The sequence below is a fragment of the Aegilops tauschii genome, chromosome 1 (assembly GCF_002575655.3).
Source record: "Aegilops tauschii subsp. strangulata cultivar AL8/78 chromosome 1, Aet v6.0, whole genome shotgun sequence".
Classification (NCBI taxonomy): domain Eukaryota; kingdom Viridiplantae; phylum Streptophyta; class Magnoliopsida; order Poales; family Poaceae; genus Aegilops; species Aegilops tauschii.
In genome coordinates, this window is record NC_053035.3 from 346613230 (window position 1) to 346632997 (window position 19768).

The 19768-nt window shown below is 45.0% G+C and overlaps 1 protein-coding gene across 1 annotated transcript; it reads right to left on the reverse strand.

The window, feature by feature from the left end:
* Positions 1-15449: 15449 nt before the first annotated feature.
* On the reverse strand, positions 15450-19744 carry LOC109767807 (probable glycosyltransferase STELLO2). The gene is made up of 3 exons (XM_020326527.4): positions 17587-19744; positions 16466-16592; positions 15450-16353 (listed from the first exon to the last, which is right to left on the reverse strand). The coding sequence occupies exons 1-3, from the start codon at positions 19314-19316 to the stop codon at positions 15877-15879; spliced, it is 2334 nt and encodes a 777-aa protein (XP_020182116.1). The 5' UTR covers positions 19317-19744; the 3' UTR covers positions 15450-15876.
* Between the last annotated feature and the right edge of the window lie 24 nt (positions 19745-19768).

Genomic DNA, 19768 nt, shown 5'->3' on the forward strand with positions numbered 1-19768 from the left:
ACATTTGGAGTCTCTTGATTACGAATCATTTGACACGTGCGAACCATGCCTCATGGGTAAGATGACCAAGACTCCGTTCTCCGGAACAATGGAGCGAGCAACCAACTTATTGGAAATCATACATACTGATGTGTGCGGTCCAATGAGTGTTGAGGCTCGCGGTGGCTATCGTTATGTTCTCACTCTCACTGATGACTTGAGTAGATATGGGTATGTCTACCTAATGAAACACAAGTCTGAGACCTTTGAAAAGTTCAAGGAATTTCAGAGTGAGGTTGAGAATCAACATGACAGGAAAATAAAGTTCTTATGATCAGATCATGGAGGAGAATATTTAAGTCACGAATTTGGTACGCACTTAAGGAAATGTGGAATCGTTTCACAACTCACGCCGCCTGGAACACCTCAGCGTAACGGTGTGTCCGAACGTCGTAATCGCACTCTATTGGATATGGTGTGATCTATGATGTCTCTTACCGATCTACCGCTCTCATTTTGGGGCTATGCTTTAGAGACTGCCGCATTCAATTTAAATAGGGCTCCGTCGAAATCCGTTGAGACGACACCGTATGAATTATGGTTTGGGAAGAAACCTAAGCTGTCGTTTCTAAAAGTTTGGGGATGCGATGCTTATGTCAAGAAACTTCAACCTGAAAAGCTCGAACCCAAGTCGGAAAAATGCGTCTTCATAGGATACCCTAAGGAAACCATTGGGTATACCTTCTACCTCAGATCCGAAGGCAAGATCTTTGTTGCCAAGAACGGGTCCTTTCTGGAGAAAGAGTTTCTCTCGAAAGAATTAAGTGGGAGGAAAGTGGAACTTGATGAGGTGATAGTCACCCCTTCTGAACCGGAAAGTAGCGCAGCGCGGGAAGATGTTCCTGTGGTGCCTACACCGACTGGGGAGGAAGTTAATGATGATGATCATGAAGCTTCGGATCAAGTTACTGCTGAACTTCGTAGGTCTACAAGGACACGTTCCGCACCAGAGTGGTACGGCAACCCCGTCCTGGAAATCATGTTGTTAGACAACGGTGAACCTTCGAACTATGAAGAAGCGATGGCGGGCCCGGATTCCGACAAATGGCTAGAAGCCATGAAATCCGAGATAGGATCCATGTATGAAAACAAAGTATGGACTTTGACTGACTTGCCCGATGATCGGCGAGCCATAGAAAATAAATGGATCTTTAAGAAGAAGACAGATGCGGATGGTAACGTGACCATCTATAAGGCTCGACTTTTCGCTAAGGGTTATCGACAAGTTCAAGGGGTTGACTACGATGATACTTTCTCACCTGTAGAGAAGCTGAAGTCCGTCCGAATCATGTTAGCAATTGCCGCATTCTATGATTATGAGATATGGCAAATGGACGTCAAAACGGCATTCCTTAATGGCTTTCTTAAGGAAGAATTGTATATGATGCAGCCGGAAGGTTTTGTCGATCCTAAGAATGCTAACAAGGTATGCAAGCTCCAGCGCTCCATCTATGGGCTGGTGCAAGCATCTCGGAGTTGGAACATTCATTTTGATGAGATGATCAAAGCGTTTGGGTTTACACAGACTTATGGAGAAGCCTGTGTTTACAAGAAAGTGAGTGGGAGCTCTGTAGCATTTCTCATATTATATGTGGATGACATACTATTGATGGGAAATGATATAGAATTCTTGGAAAGTATAAAGGCCTACTTGAATAAGTGTTTTTCAATGAAGGACCTTGGAGAAGCTGCTTATATATTAGGCATCAAGATCTATAGAGATAGATCAAGACGCCTCATTGGTCTTTCACAGAGTACGTACCTTGACAAGATATTGAAGAAGTTCAATATGGATCAGTCCAAGAAGGGGTTCTTGCCTGTATTGCAAGGTGTGCAATTGAGCACGGCTCAATGCCTGACCACGGCAGAAGATAGAGAAAAGATGAGTGTCATCCCCTATGCCTCGGCCATAGGGTCTATTATGTATGCCATGCTATGTACCAGACCTGATGTAAACCTTGCCGTAAGTTTGGTAGGAAGGTACCAAAGTAATCCCGGCATGGAACACTGGACAGCGGTCAAGAATATCCTGAAGTACCTGAAAAGGACTAAGGATATGTTTCTCGTATATGGAGGTGACGAAGAGCTCGTCGTAAAGGGTTACGTCGACGCTAGCTTCGACACAGATCTGGATGACTCGAAGTCACAAACCGGATACGTGTATATTTTGAATGGAGGGGCAGTAAGCTGGTGCAGTTGCAAGCAAAGCGTCGTGGCGGGATCTACATGTGAAGCGTAGTACATGGCAGCCTCAGAGGCAGCACAGGAAGCAGTCTGGATAAAGGAGTTCATTACCGACCTAGGGGTGATTCCCAATGCGTCGGGCCCGATGACTCTCTTCTGTGACAACACTGGAGCTATTGCCCTTGCCAAGGAGCCCAGGTTTCACAGGAAGACCAGGCATATCAAGCGTCACTTCAACTCCATTCGTGAAAGTGTTCAAAATGGAGACATAGATATTTGTAAAGTACATACGGACCTGAATGTGGCAGATCCGTTGACTAAACCTCTCCCTAGAGCAAAACATGATCAACACCAGAACTCTACGGGTGTTCGATTCATCACAATGTAACTAGATTATTGACTCTAGTGCAAGTGGGAGACTGTTGGAAATATGCCCTAGAGGCAATAATAAATGGTTATTATTATATTTCTTTGTTCATGATAATTGTCTATTGTTCATGCTATAATTGTATTATCCGGAAATCGTAATACATGTGTGAATACATAGACCATAACGTGTCCCTAGTAAGCATCTAGTTGACTAGCTCGTTGATCAACAGATAGTCATGGTTTCCTGACTATGGACATTGGATGTCATTGATAACGGGATCACATCATTAGGAGAATGATGTGATGGACAAGACCCAATCCTAAGCATAGCACAAAGATCGTGTAGTTCGTTTGCTAGAGCTTTTTCAATGTATAGTATCATTTCCTTACACCATGAGATCGTGCAACTCCCGGATGCCGTAGGAGTGCTTTGGGTGTGCCAAACGTCACAACGTAACTGGGTGACTATAAAGGTGCACTACGGGTATCTCCGAAAGTGTCTGTTGGGTTGGCACGGATCGAGACTGGGATTTGTCACTCCGTATGACGGAGAGGTATCTCTGGGCCCACTCGGTAATGCATCATCATAATGAGCTCAATGTGACTAAGGAGTTAGCCACGGTATCATGCATTACGGTACGAGTAAAGAGACTTGCCGGTAACGAGATTGAACAAGGTATTGGGATACCGACGATCGAATCTCGGGCAAGTAACATACCAATTGACAAAGGGAATTGTATACGGGATTGATTGAATCCTCGACATTGTGGTTCATCCGATGAGATCATCGTGGAACATGTGGGAGCCAACATGGGTATCCAGATCCCGCTGTTGGTTATTGACCGGAGAGGCGTCTCGGTCATGTCTGCATGTCTCCCGAACCCGTAGGGTCTACACACTTAAGGTTCGGTGACGCTAGGGTTGTAGAGATATTAGTATGCGGTAACCCGAAAGTTGTTCGGAGTCCCGGATGAGATCCCGGACGTCACGAGGAGTTCCGGAATGGTCCGGAGGTGAAGAATTATATATAGGAAGTCCAGTTTCGGCCACCGGGAAAGTTTCGGGGGTCACCAGTATTGTACCGGGACCACCGGAAGGGTCCCGGGGGTCCACCGGGTGGGGCCACCTATCCCGGGGGGCCCCATGGGCTGAAGTGGGAGGGGAACCAGCCCCTGGTGGGCTGGTGCGCCCCCCCTTGGGCCTCCCCTGCGCCTAGGGTTGGAAACCCTAGGGGTGGGGGCGCCCCCCACTTGGCTTGGGGGGGAAGCCACCCCCTTGGCCACCGCCCCCCTTGGAGATCTGATCTCCCAGGGCCGGCGCCCCCCCAGGGACCCTATAAATAGTGGGGGGGAGGGAGGGCAGCAGTACCTTAGCCCCTGGCGCCTCCCTCTCCCTCCCGTGACACCTCTCTCTCCCGCTTGCGCTTGGCGAAGCCTGCCGGGATCCCCGCTACTTCCACCACCACGCCGTCGTGCTGCTGGATCTCCATCAACCTCTCCTTCCCCCTTGCTGGATCAAGAAGGAGGAGACGTCGCTGCTCCGTACGTGTGTTGAACGCGGAGGTGCCGTCCGTTCGGCGCTCGGTCATAGGTGATTTGGATCACGACGAGTACGACTCCATCAACCCCATTCACTAGAACGCTTCCGCTCGCGATCTACAAGGGTATGTAGATGCACTCCTTCCCTCTCGTTGCTAGTAGACTCCATAGATGGATCTTGGTGATGCGTAGAAAATTTTAAAATTCTGCAACGAACCCCAACAGGAGGCAGGCCAAGGAGTGGCACGCGCCCTCCTAGCCCAAACCGAATTGGACTAGGGTTGGGGGCGCCCCCCCTTGTCCTTCTCTCCTCCTCCTCCTTCCCTCCTTCTCTTTGTGGGAATAGGAAAGGGGGGTGAATTCTACTTGGAGTAGGACTCCCCCCTGGGCGCGCCACCCTTGGCCGGCCTCCTCCTCCCTCCCTCCTTTATATACGTGGGGAGGGGGCACCCTAGAACACACAGTTGATCTTTTAGCCGTGTGCGGTGCCCCCCTCCACAGTTACACACCTCGATCATATCGCCGTAGTGCTTAGGCGAAGACCTGCGCTGGTAACATCATCATCACCGTCGCCACGTCGTCATGCTGACGGAACTCTCCCTCGGCCTCAACTAGATCAAGAGTACGAGGGACGTCATCGAGCTGAACGTGTGCTGAACACGGAGGTGCCATACGTTCGGTGCTAGGATCAGTCGGATCGTGAAGACGTACGACTACATCAACCGCGTTGATAAAACGCTTCTGCTTTCGGTCTACGAGGGTACGTGGACACACTCTCCCCGCTCGTTGCTATGCTTCTCCTAGATAGATTTTGCGTGATCTTAGGATTTTTTTTGAAATACTACGTTCCCCAACAGAGTTAAATGAAATGAATGTAAAATGACCTGTTTTAACGCCCATGCATTTGCCAATGGTTCTCAACGAGATCCTCCTGAAGCTGATAGTGGGTGTTTGCATCTTCAATCTGCCGGTATGTCTGAAGGAATGCTTATATGCGGTCAGGGTCTCTAACTGGCTTCACACGGCTACCGACATTGTCGTAGAAGAACTCCAAGTTCATGTCCCTCTCATCTTCGATGATCATGTTGTGAAGAATCACACAACATCTCATGATGTTGCTCAGGGTTCGCTTGTCCCAAAAACAAGCAGGACCACGAACAATGGCAAACCTAGATTGCAAAACCCCAAAGGCTCTTTCAATATCTTTACGGGCAACCTCTTGTACCTTTGCAAATTCAATATGCTTCCTAGTTGCGCGCTTTTTGATGCTCTTGACAAATGTACACCAAGAAAGGTAGATACCATCTGTAAGATAGTACCTCTTTGTGTACTCATGGCCATTTATCGTGTAGTTGCAGCAGGAGCATCACCATTAGCAAGTCTAGCAAACAAATGAGACCGCTGCAACACATTGATATCATTGAGAGTATCTGGCATACCAAAAAAGCAATGCCAAATCCATTAATCCTCGGATGCTACGGCCTCTGGCACAATTGTTCCATCACGAGACTTGCCACAATACTACATGTGCCATGCCTTCGGGCAGTTTTTCCAAGTCCAATGCATGCAATCAATGCTTCCTAGCATGGCGGACCAACCTCACTTCTCATTTGCCGCCATCAACTTTTTTGTGTCTTTCTCGTTGAGTGCACGAAGATAGACATGACCAAAGACGTGGATGATCACTTTGGAGAACCTCCGCACTGACTCAATTGTAGTATCTTCGCCAATGCGAAGATATTCGTCGGCATAGTCACCGGAATACCATATGCAATCACCCTCATAGCTGCCGAGATTTTTTGATATGCGCTAAAACCCAACAAGCCCGCAGCGTTTCTCCTTTGAGTAAAAAACCGAGAATTGGCCTCGCAAGCTATCACTATTTTTATGAAGATGGATTGGTGCATTCGATACCTTCTCCGAACGAGGTGCGACGGATAGTGAAGTAGTCTTGCATCAACATCATGTTCTTGCTACTTTTTGGGCTTGCGTTGGTTTATCCCTTGAAGAGGAAAGGGTGATGCAGCAAAATAGAGATAAGTATTTCCCTCAGTTTGAGAACCAAGGTATCAATCCAGTAGGAGACAACGCACAAGTCACCGGATACCTACACAAACAATCAAACAACTTGCACCCAACGCGATAAATGGGTTGTCAATCCCTTCACGGTTACTTGCAAAAGTGAGGTCTGATAGAGATAGAGAAAAGGTAAAGTAAATATTTTTGGTATTTTTGGTTTACAGATCGGAAAGTAAAATATTGCAAAATAGTAGATTGGAAACTAATATGATGGAAAATAGAAACTTATATGATGGAAAATAGACCCGGGGCCATAGGTTTCACTAGAGTCTTCTCTCAAGATAGCAAATAATACGGTGGGTGAACAAATTACGGCCGAGCAATTGATAGAAAAGCGCAAAGTTATGATGATATCTAAGGCAATGATCATGAATATAGGCATCACGTCCGTGTCAAGTAGACAGAAACGATTCTGCATCTACTACTATACTCCACACATCGACCGCTATCCAGCATGCATCTAGAGGATTAATCTAACGCATTAAGCAAGATGACATGATGTAGAGGAATTAACTCAAGCAATATGATGAAAACCCCATCTTTTTATCCTCGATGGCAACAATACAATACGTGCCTTGCTGCCCCTACCGTCACTGGGAAAGGACACCGCAAGATTGAACCCAAAGCTAAGCACTTCTCCCATTGCAAGAAAAACCAATCTAGTTGGCCAAACCAAATAGATAGTTCGAAGAGAATTACAAAGATATCAAATCATGCATATAAGAATTCAGAAAAGATTCAAATAATATTTATAGATAAGCTGATCATAAATCCAGAATTCATCGTATCTCAGCAAACACACCGCAAAAAAGTATTACATCGAATATATCTCGAAGAACATCAAGGAGAACATGGTATTGAGAATCAAAGAGAGAGAAGAAGCCAACTAGCTACTAGCTATTGACTCGTATGTCTGTGGTAAACTACTCATGCTTCATCGGAAGGGCAATAGGGTTGATGTAGAAGCCCTCCGTGATTGAATCCCCCTCCGGCAGGGTGCCGGAAAAGGTCCCTAGATGGGATCTCACGGGTATAGAAGGTTGCAGCGGTGGAAAAGTGTTTTTTTGGATGCCTCTGGTGATTTGGGGATATATGGGAATATATAGGCGAAAGAATTAGGTGAGGAGGTGCACGAGGGGCCCACAAGGGTGGGGGTGCGCCCTACCCCCCTAGGCGCGTCCTCCGTCCTTGTGGCTGCCTCGTGGCTCCTCCGACTTCATCTCCAAGTCTCCTGGTTTTCTTCTAGTCCAAGAAAAATTATCGCGAAGGTTTTATTCCGTTTGGACTTCGTTTGGTATACCTTTTCTGTGAAACTCAAAAACAGGGAAAAAACAGAAACATGCACTGGGCTCTAGGTTAATAGGTTAGTCCCAAAAATAATATAAAATAGCATATTAAGGCATATAAAACATCCAAAACAGATAATATATTAGCATGGAACAATAAAAAATTATAGATACGTTGGAGACGTATCAAGCATCCCCAAGCTTAATTCCTGCTCGTCCTCGAGTAGGTAAATGATAAAAACGGAATGTTTGATGTGGAATGCTACCTAACATATTTATCCATGTAATTTTATTTATTGTGGCATGAATGTTCAGATCTATAATGATTCAAAACAAAAGTTTAATATTGACATAAAAACAATAATACTTCAGGCATACTAACAAGGCAATTATGTCTTCTCAAAATAACATGGCCAAAGAAAGCTTATCCCTACAAAATCATATAGTCTGGCTATGCTCCATCTTCATCACACAAAATATTCAAATCATGCACAACCCCGATGACAAGCCAAGCAATTGTTTCATACTTTTGATGTTCTCAAACTTTTTCAATTTTCATGCAATACATGAGTGAGAGCCATGGACATAGCACTTTAGGTGGAATAGAAGGTGGTTGTGGAGAAGATAAAAAGAACGAGATAGTCTCACATCAACTAGGCATATCAACGGGCTATGGAGATGCCCATCAATAGATATCAATGTGAGTGAGTAGGGATTGCCATGCAACGGATGCACTAGAGCTATAAGTTTATGAAAGCTCAAAAAGAAACTAAGTGGGTGTGCATCCGACTCGCTTTCTCACAAAGACCTAGGGCAATTTGAGGAAGCCCATCATTGGAATATACAAGCCAAGTTCTATAATGAAAAATTCCCACTAGTATATGAAAGTGATAATATAGGAGACTCTCTATCATGAAGATCATGGTGCTACTTTGAAGCACAAGTGTGGTAAAAGGATAGTAGCATTGTCCCTTCTCTCTTTTCTCTAATTTTTTTTACTTGGGCCTTCTCTCATTTTTTGGCCTCTTTTTTTTCATCTGGAGTCTCATCCCGACTTGTGGGGGAATCATAGTCTCCATCACCTTTCCTCACATGGGACAATGCTCTAATAATGAAGATCATCACACGTTTATTTACTTAAAACTCAAGAATTACAACTCGATACTTAGAACAAAATATGACTCTATATGAATGCCTCCGGTGGTGTACCGGGATGTGCAATGAATCAAGAGTGACATGTATGAAAGAATTATGAACGGCGGCTTTGCCACAAATACGATGTCAACTATATGATCATGCAAAGCAATATGACAATGATGAAGCGTGTCATAATAAATGGAATGATGGAAAGTTGCATGGCAATATATCTCGGAATGGCTATGGAAATGCCATGATATGTAGGTATGGTGGCTGTTTTGAGGAAGGAATATGGTGGGTTTATGGTACGGCGAAAGTTTTGCGGCACTAGAGAGGCTAGCAATGGTGGAAGGGTGAGAGTGCGTATAATCCATTGAATCAACATTAGTCATAAAGAACTCACATACTTATTGCAAAAATCTATTAGTTATCGAAACGAAGTACTACGCGCATGCTCCTAGGAGTATAGATTGGTAGGAAAAGACCATCGCTCATCCCCGACTGCCACTCATAAGGAAGACAATCAATAAATAAACCATGCTCCGACTTCATCACATAACGGTTCACCATATGTGCATGCTACGGGAATCACAAACTTTAACACAAGTATTTCTCAAATTCACAATTACTTACTAGCATGACTCTAATATCACCATCTTCATATCTCAAAACAATCATAAGGAATCAAACTTCTCATAGTATTCAATGCACTTTATATGAAAGTTTTTATTATATCCCTCTTGGATGCCAATCATATTAGGACTAAATTTATAACCCAAGCAAATTACCATGCTGTTTAAAGACTCTCAAAATAATATAAGTGAAGCATGAGAGTTCATCAATTTCTATAAAATAAAACCACCGCCATGCTCTAAAAAAAATAAAGTGAAGCACTAGAGCAAAATTGCCTAGCTCAAAAGATATAAGTGAAGCACATAGAGTATTCTAATAAATCACGATTCATGTGTGTCCCTCTCAAAAGGTGTGTACAGCAAGAATGCTTGTGGCAAACTAAAAATAAAAGACTCATATCATACAAGACGCTCCAAGCAAAACACATATCATGTGGTCAATAAAAATATAGCCTCAAGTAAAGTTACCGATAGACGAAGACGAAAGAGGGAATGCCTTCCGGGGAATACCCAAGCTTAGGCTATTGGTTGTACTTGAATATTACCTTGGGGTGACTTGGGAATCCCCAAGCTTAGGCTCTTGCCACTCCTTATTCCATAGTCCATCAAATCCTTACCCAAAACTTGAAAACTTCACAACACAAAACTCAACAGGAAATCTCGTAAGCTCCGTTAGTACAAGAAAATAAATCACCACTTTCGGTACTGTTGTGAACTCATTCTTTATTTATATTGGTGTAATATCTACTGTATTCCAACTTATCCATGGTTCATACCCCCCGATACTACCCACAGAATCATCAAAATAAGCAAACAACATATAGAAAACAGAATCTGTCAAAAACAGAACAGTCTGTAGTAATCTGGATAGTTCGAATACTTCTGTAACTCCAAAAATTCTGAAAAATTAGGAAAACAGGGGCAATTTGTATATCAATCTTGTGTAAAAAATTCAGAATTTTTTCACGCTTCTATGATTTTAAAAAAATTTGGACTGGGCGCAAAAGTTTTTGTTTTTCAGCAAGATCAATCAACTATCACCGTAAGCTATCCCAAAGGTCTTACTGGGCACAAACACTAATTAAAACACAAAACCACATCTAACCAGAGAACTAGATGAATTATTTATTGCAAAACAGAACCTAAAAAGCAAAAACAAAAATAAAATTGGGTTGCCTCCCAACAAGCGCTATCGTTTAACGCCCTTAATTAGCTAGGCATTGATAATTTCAATGATGCTCACATAAAAGAGAAGAATTGTAGCACAAAGAGAGCATCATAAAACACGTCACAAACACATCTAAGTCTAACATACTTTCTATGCGTAGGCATTTTATAAGCAAACAAATTATTAAGGCAAGCAAAAACTAGCATATGCAAGGAAGAAGAAAGAGACGATAGCAATTTCAACATGAAGAGAGGTAATTTACTAACATGGAAATTCCCACAACCATATTTTCCTCTCTCATAATAATTACATGTAGGATCATAAGCAAATTCAACAATATAGCTATCACATAACATATTCTCAACACGATCCACATGCATGCGAAGTTGACACTCTTCCAAAATAGTGGGATTGACATTAACTAAAGTCATGACCTCTCCAAAACCACTTTTATCAAAAAATTCATAAGATTGAACATTCTCCAAATATGTGGGATCTAAAGTTGACACTCTTCCAAACCCACTTTCAATATTATTGCAAACATTATTATTACTCTCATATTCATCATGGGGCTTAAGTAAATTTTCAAGATCATAAGATGAATCACCCCAATCATGATCATTGCAACAAATAGTGGACATAGCAAAACTAGCATCCCCAAGCTTAGGGTTTTGCAGATCCTTAACACAATTGACATTAATAGAATTTATAATGACATCATTGCAATCATGCTTTTGATTCAAAGAACTATCAAGTATGGGTGCAATAGCAATAATCTCATGTTTAACATAAGGAACTATAACATGGCCATAAGAATGGCAAGCATCATGTTCATCAAGGGATATTTCAATCAAATCATCGGAATCATAATTATCTATAGATACATGCATATCATTATTTTCTTCCAAAGCAACGGCCATTCTCTCAATAAATTCCTTAACATAAGCATTATGAGCATAGTTTTCATAGCAATATTTAAGTATGTCGGAATTTTCAGATTTGTAGAGAGTAATATCATACTTTTCAATCAAAGAAGCAACTTCATGAGCACCCTTAAAAGCAACAAATTCTTCAATTTGTTTGATATCATAGTAACTATAAACACCATTTTTATAAGAAGATAAGATTTCATTATCATTAAACTCACATAGGTAGGGAAGGTGTTTTCTAGGGTTCTTAGAGCAACAAGTAAAATCATAAATTTCATAAAGATTCCAAGCATAACACAGCAAACTGTTTATTTGATTCCATAAGAGTCCCTCTTTTTCAGACAAATGGTGACGCACAAAATGAGCATGCTCATCTAAAGATTCCCTCAACTAAACTAGTTGGGGTTTCAGCACGAGCACATATAGATCGAAGATGATCTAAATAGAAAACTTTAAGTGGATCCATATCAATAGATTTTTAGCAAGCAAAGATGCAAGCAAATAGAAGGCACATGGAAACACAAACAAAAAGATATACGGAAAGAAGGCGAATAAAAGGCAAAAAAAATCAAAAATCATTTTAGAAGTGGGGGAGAGGAAAACGAGAGGCAAATGGCGAATAATGTAATGCAAGAGATGAGAGTTTATGATGGGTACTCGGTATGTCTTGACTTGGCGTAGATCTCCCCGGCAACAGCGCCAAAAATTCTTCTTGCTAGTTCTTGAGCTTGCGTTGTTTTTTCCCTTGAAGAGAAAAGGGTGATGCAGCAAAGTAGAGAGATAAGTATTTCCCTCAGTTTGAGAACCATGGTATCAATCCAATAGGAGACAACACACAAGTCACCAAATACCTGCACAAACAATCAAACAACTTGCACCCAACGCGATAAAGGGGTTGTCAATCCCTTCACGGTTACTTGCAAAAGTGAGGTCTGATAGAGATAGATAAAAGGTAAAGTAAATATTTTTGGTATTTTTGGTTTATAGATCGGAAATTAAAATATTACAAAATAGTAGATCGGAAACTAATATGATGGAAAATAGAAACTTATATGATGAAAAATAGACCCGAGGGTCATAGGTTTCACTAGAGGCTTCTCTCAAGATAGCAAATAATACGGTGGGTGAACAAATTACTGCCGAGCAATTGATAGAAAAGTGCAAAGTTATGACGATATTTAAGGCAATGATCATGAAAATAGGCATCATGTCCGTGTCAAGTAGACCGAAACGATTCTGCGTCTATTACTATTACTCCACACATCGACCGCTATCCAGCATGCATCTAGAGTATTAAGTTCATAAAGAACGGAGTAACGCATTAAGCAAGATGACATGATGTAGAGGAATTAACTCAAGCAATATGATGAAAACCCCATCTTTTTATCCTCGATGGCAACAATACAATACGTGCCTTGCTGCCCCTACTGTCACTAGGAAAGGACACCACAAGATTGAACCCAAAGCTAAGCACTTCTCCCATTGCAAGAAAAACCAATCTAGTTGGCCAAACCAAACCGATAGTTCGAAGAGAATTACAAAGATATCAAATCATGCATATAATAATTCAGAAAAGATTCAAATAATATTTATAGATAAGCTGATCATAAATCCATAATTCATCGGATCTCGGCAAACACACCGCAAAAAAGTATTACATCGAATAGATCTCCAAGAACATCGAGGAGAACATGGTATTGAGAATCAAAGAGAGAAGAAGCCATCTAGCTACTAGCTATGGACCCGTAGGTCTATGGTAAACTACTCACGCTTCATCGGAAGGGCAATAGGGTTGATGTAGAAGCCCTCCGTGATGGCAACCCCTCCGGCGGGGTGCCGGAAAAGGTCCCTAGATGGGATCTCACGGGTACAGAAGGTTGCCGCGGTGGAAAAGTATTTTTGTGGATGCCTCTGGTGGTTTGGGAATATATAGGCGAAAGAATTAGGTCAGGAGGTGCACGAGGGGCCCACAAGGGTGGGGGCGCGTCCTCCGTCCTTGTGGCCGCCTCGTGGCTCCTCCGACTTCATCTCCAAGTCTCCTGGTTTCCTTCAGGTGCAAGAAAAATCAGCGCGAAGGTTTTATTCCGTTTGGACTCCGTTTGGTATTCCTTTTCTGCGAAACTCAAAAACAGGGAAAAAACAGAAACTGGCACTGGGCTCTAGGTTAATAGGTTAGTCCCAAAAATAATATAAAATAACGCATTAATGCATATAAAACATGCAAAACAGATAATATAATAGCATGGAACAAACAAAAATTATAGATACGTTGGAGACGTATCAGTTCCCGAGATGGCGGTTGCGAGGTATGCAAAGACGTCCGACGGTCGATCCTCGCCGTCTCTTGCAGTTCCGATCCTCGAGCTCCTTCACAGAATCACGGCTAGGACCGCCACCACCATCTGCTGTCGATGGCGCTCGAGCATCGACTCTACGTCCGAGTCGTCGGATGAGGATGAACCCTCGAGCAAAAATTCCTCGCAAGGGCTCAAATCCATCTACAAAATCGCATCTGAGCTCGCATGAACGAAAATTCATCTACTGCGGTCGGTCTAGAAGGGGCAGAAAAGGGGGCTCACCGGCAGAGGTCGATCCGGGGCAGCGCGAACCGGGGGCGGCTCGGCGGCGGTCGATCCGGGGCGGCGGCGACCACGGGGCGGCTCGGCTCGGCGGATCCAGGGCGGCGACGAAGCGGCGTGGTGGACCCGGGTCAAGGGCGGCCTGGCGGCATGATTGCGACAGCGGAAATGAACAGAATCGCAGGCGGCGGGCGGGCGGCGACGGTGCCGGGTGGCTGCTGGATGGGGGTGGGGAACGTGCGTGCTGGAATGTCCCTCCCGCCAACCGCTTTTGCAAGATATAGGGCAGCGACAGGGCGAGGGGGAAAAGTAGGTTTTCGCGGGTCGGAGGGGGCAATTTACAGCGCCTCTCAAAAAATTTTAAGGGTCGGTCGCGCTTACGGTGTCTGTTCGGGACACTTTTTTGCGCCAAACCGTAAACTGGTGGTTATTTTACGGGTCGGCGCGACATAAGGGGCCTGCTAGAGATGCTCTTACCACCATCGAGAGGCCATGAACCTGGGTAAATCCGGTCGCTTGTTTCCCTTCCGATCTATTCACCTAGCCAGGATACCCTATAGTGGAATCTGCAAGATTCTACTCCGAGAATTATAAAGCAAATATTTAATCATCAAACCCTACATTTTCTATGTGCATTGTACTGATTTCTCAACAAGATTAACATTTGTGTGCACGTTGCAACCAAAGGATGGGCACACAACTCATCGAATTTCCTGACAACTTCAACATTTACGTCCCTTCCTACGACCATCCGATGTCTTTTATAGTCTTGCACCCCTTTACTTATCATAACGTGTTTTTCTTATTCTCTACTCCTTTGTTTCACAAGGCAGCATTACATATTACAGCTAACAAATACTACAATCAACTTTACAGTTAAAAAGTAAAAAAGAACTACAATCAAGTTTAGTCTACTTCAATACAAGCTTCACAACAAGTGTATAATTGTACAACGATTTTAAGTGAAACCAGTCTTAATCCACACAAACTCTAGTGAATTCAAAGAGACATCAAGTCCCCTATTTTCCGAAACAATGAAGAACTTTAATTAGGTTTCCAGAATAGCATGCAGGGCTCAACACCTTTTCACAACTTTCACTGCTAGTCCAGTCTGTGTACATGTTTGGTCTTTAATTTCATCAACTGGGTCAATGCTGGAATATCAAGTTGCAAAAGGTGAAGCTAGAGACGTAGATTTCAAAGAACCTTAATAGGACTTGAACTTTTAAGTTTTATCACGGATCTCTGTCATTCATGTTTGTTTCAATTTGTTGGATCTTGTAGTATGTTTAGGTGAATACTAAAGTTCGATCCTTTGCTAAACAACATAAATAGAGGCAAAAGTGAATACTACATTTAAACTTTTCCCAGAAAAAATGAGCCACTAGCACAAATTTGCTAAATAATTGCTCAGGTTAGAATAAAGCTTATCACAAATAAAACAAGCACCAAGACCACAAAATTATGCAACCCAGATATTCTCTGTCTCAGTCCAGAAGGCAGTAGTACTAGACAAACACAAACAATATATTCTCTATGGCCTGTTGTCCCAGAAAAGCATGTTCATCCAAACACAAGCCAGAGAGTATGCCTGATTTTCATTTGCCAATGTTGACGGGTACAATAGACTGCTCAAGTGTGAATCTGTACTATAACCGACCACCAAAACTCTTGCAAAAACCGATGCCCACGTCGAGGCTCTTCCCAGTGAAGTCTTAGCTATCCTTTGTTGCCTTCAGCAGGACAGCAGGACCAAGCTGAACCCCAGTAACCTTGTCACTATTGATACAACACAATGTACAACACCTTTGAAATGAACAGCTACAGAATAAATGCAATTACAACAGAGAAACCCCTGAAAACTGAAAACTATCGCTGTCTACTCTGGCCTCGCTCCGGAAGAATAATGTTTGCATTTCAACTACAAGAACGATATTTATACCAACTCCATCAGAAGAGGGTCTCCCTTGGACATAAGCCGGATTACCTTGATGAAATCAATCTCGTTCATCACCTTAACTGGGAAAACAGCAGGTGACTGAGCTGTATAAATACTTGAGAAAGTCTCATTAGCTGCCAAGTTGGTCTTGAAAACTGTTCCGGCTAGAGCTTCCGAATCAAAATTTTGAGGCGAGTCCATCGCCAAGAAGAACATCGGGACCGCAATCTTATGATGCAGATCCAAACTGCCAACGAGACCCACAAGATCACCGAAGTCCTCAACAAACTGTCGGGGCACATAGAACAGTTCGCTGCCACAGAATACAATCTTATCTTCGCCCATGCTTTCTTTATACTTGGACTGGAAATGAACAGGGGAGCTGCCAACGACCTGCTTAACCATAGCACCTTGCTTAACAAACCATTCCTCTTTATTGCTCTCCAGTGGAATAGTAACCCAAGAATGTGCAATCTGCCACATGAGAAAGTAATGTGAATCCTAATGTATAATGTGCATTGATTGACAGCACATACATGATCAGAAACAAAAGGATGTGGATGGAAGGTGGATACGATCTACAAACCTTATCAGTTATCCAAAGTTTTTCCTTGTCGGCTTGCAGAAGGTTCCAGTAGTTAAGAATCATGTGGTCTTGGAGGAAGAGAAATCCATCAGCACCACCGTATCTTGCAAACACCTTGGGAAGATACCTGATGACAAAATGCAAAATGTTGTTCACATGATTAGCAGAATTCGCATAAGCTGGTACTGTACACATATCAAGATAGAACTAAAAGGAGTGTCAAGAAGGTAAGTCAAGTCAATTTCATACCCCCTATTTAGTTATAACTAGCAAGATGCTCATGCGTTGCACGGAACATCAAGATGCATTTGTATGAGTAGTTTATCTTGTGGGAGAAAAGGATGAACGAGGGATGGCCTTATTTGCAAATATGGAGAGGGGTGTGGGTATCTTTTTGCAAAATTGCCATAGTTTCCTTCCTATCCGTCAGATATAGATCGGACGACCTATATTGCAGGATGGCAGGCACACCATCATCACCAACTCTGCTTTTTATAAGAGTAGTGATGATGACAACATCACAATGATATAAAGCCCATCGGTAAGGTTATCTTTTAAGACCAGTAGTTGAACTTGCAAACAGAAATCGGAGATGATCTCTTTTCTGTTGCATTGTTTTGCTTTAGTAACCAGACCTAACTTTAGTCATCTCATAGGTATAAATAAGCTAACAGATGCCAAGAATGGAAAAGGAAATAAGATGTTATGGGTGGAACCATCTATGGCTGTCAATAATTCTGATAATTAAGGCGCATATCTAGTGCAAACAATTGGTGCCATCACGCAAACCTTTGGTTGAGGGGAGTGTAATAGCATACCATAGTTAACTGAGCAAAAATGTGTTTATTCTAAAAGAACCTGGGCTAAAAAAATATAGGAACATCATCTAGTACAAATTATTCATTTAATTGGCACTAGGTCCAACACTGTAATCTAGTTAGGAGCTGCTTTAGATTAAATGGTTCAGAACTTCTGGTGGCATTGGATCTGACTGAAGATACAGCTCAATTCTTATATTAACCATTATGCAGATTGATTTTCATATCAAGTGATGATCATGTTTTGAAGAAGATCTATAAATGCAAGTCAAAGAAGAGTTATTAGGGGTAATAATCACTCACTTGTATGCGTGTGACAGAGGGCAGCGTTCAACAGCAAGCTCTGCATTGCTATGCTCGGCAAGAATGATAACGGTCTTGAATATCCGTCCATATAGGAGCCTCCACTCCAAGGCCACACGATCTACAGGTCCACTAACATGCATGATCAGCACGACATTACCAAAGTTCTTTCTCCACTTAATCAGATTTCCAATCTCATAGTTCACTGTGCCAATTTCATCAACCCCAAGGTGCACGGATGGCAGCTTCTTGGGCACAAACTCCTTCATGTCACCCTCCCCAATGGTTGCCCGCTGCCTGTCAATCTCCAATGACATGAGGCGAGGCTGCCGATACCCTGCTGCCAGAAGATCCTGCAGCCAAGCAGCTGTCAATCTCACATCCTGCTCCATCCAGAACCCCTCCTCAGCCATGGCGTAGCTTAAATCAAGAATCTTCTCGAACAGGCTCTGCTTGTTTGACCTCCACTCATTCAAGAATTTGATCAGTCTGCCAACATTCACATGCAGATCCTTCTCCTCTGCAAATGGGTAGGCCTGCACATGATCCTTCCGGTAAATAGTTGGTGGGTAGAAAGCCACGTACCCACCAATCTCCCACAAGATCCGCTGAGCCCAGTACCCACGGATGACATCTGCCGCCATTGAACTCACTGAAACAGGCATCATCAGGCCCCAGAAAGCTTGTGCGTGGAACAATGTATTGAAGGAGTTCACTGGCGCCATCATGCCCTGTGGAAGCGCCACCTTGGGGGCCTCCGGATCAAACCTCAGGTCGAATGGCGCTGTTGGCGGCTTTCTAGTGAAGTAGAAGACGGCATCCACATCCGGCAAGCCGTCAGACAAGCCCTGCTGAATGAACTGGCGGCCACTGAAGATCTCCGTGTAGAACGCCTCGTGCGCCACCTCCCCGACCTTATCCAGTGGCAGCCCCCGCGGCCACACCGAGCGCTGGCCAAAGTGCACATAGGGGTTCACCACCGTGCGGTTGGGATCCGCGTGGCTGTACTGGAGCAGCACGGGGTGGTTGGCGATGCCAGATCCCAGATCAACATCGAAATGCTTCCCGAGATCGTTCCCCGGCACCTCGGCGCGGTCATCGGCGTCGAAGATGAGCTTGGCCCCGTGCTGGATGGCGAAGAGGTAGCCCGCCGTCTTGCGGACGTGGGACGCGTAGGGCAGGAAGTCGACCGAGCGGTAGCCGAGCTGCGCCTGCAGGTCGAGGGAGAGGAAGATGGCGCCCTTGAGGTCCCAGCCGGAGGGGGTGTGGGAGTTGCCGACGGCGAGGAGCTGCCAGCCCTTGACGCGGGTGAGCGCGGCGAGCGCGGCGGTGGGCGGGGAGGAGACGGAGACGACGATCCACCTCTCGGCGCGGAAGGAGGCGAAGGGGACGGCCGAGGCGATGGCGAGCGGCGGGATTTTGGACCAGGCGACGTCCGGGTAGGGGAGCTTGGCGGGGCCGGAGGCGGAGCGGGAGGCGGAGCGGTCGAGGCAGAGGAGGGCCGCGGCGTCCGGGCCGGCGCCGCGGAGAAGGAAGACGGCGGCGACGGAGGCTACGGCGAAGAGGAGGAGGAGGAGCTTGGAGGAGTGGTCGGCGGCCCAGTTGCTGAAGTCGAGGCTCTTGGCGAAGGGCCGCGGGTGGCGCCGGTCGGAGCCCGGCGCGGCGCGCGGGGACCTGGGCGACTTGGTGCTCCCGGCGTGCTCCGGGAGCACGCGGTCCTGGACGAGCATCGCGGCTGCGGCTGCCTGGGCGGGGGTGGATCTGGGTGGCGGGGTGGAGTGGAGTGCGTGCGGTTTCGGTTGGGGATTTGGGGGGCGCGGGATTTGGGGTGGTTGGGCCGGGCGCGGTGAGCTGCGGTGGGTGCGGGCGCCGACAGACAGCGGGGCGGGCGAGGGATCGGTGTCGCGGTGGGGTGGGGGGTCGCGATCGGCGCGCGGGGAATGGAGGAGGCGCCGGCGCGGGGTGTCGGTCGGGGAGTGGAGTGTGGCTTACTCCTTACCGAGCAGTGAGGAGGCCGGCGGGTGGGGCGGTTGGTGGGAGCTCGTGGTCGCTCGCGGTGGGGGAGAAGCGGCCAGAGACAGAGAGGAGAGGAGTGCACCGCCACCACCACCAGGGTGGAAACGGGAGGGAGGATGAAGAAATTGAAGATCGTTGCGTTGGATCGGTGCTTTTCTCCCTCACA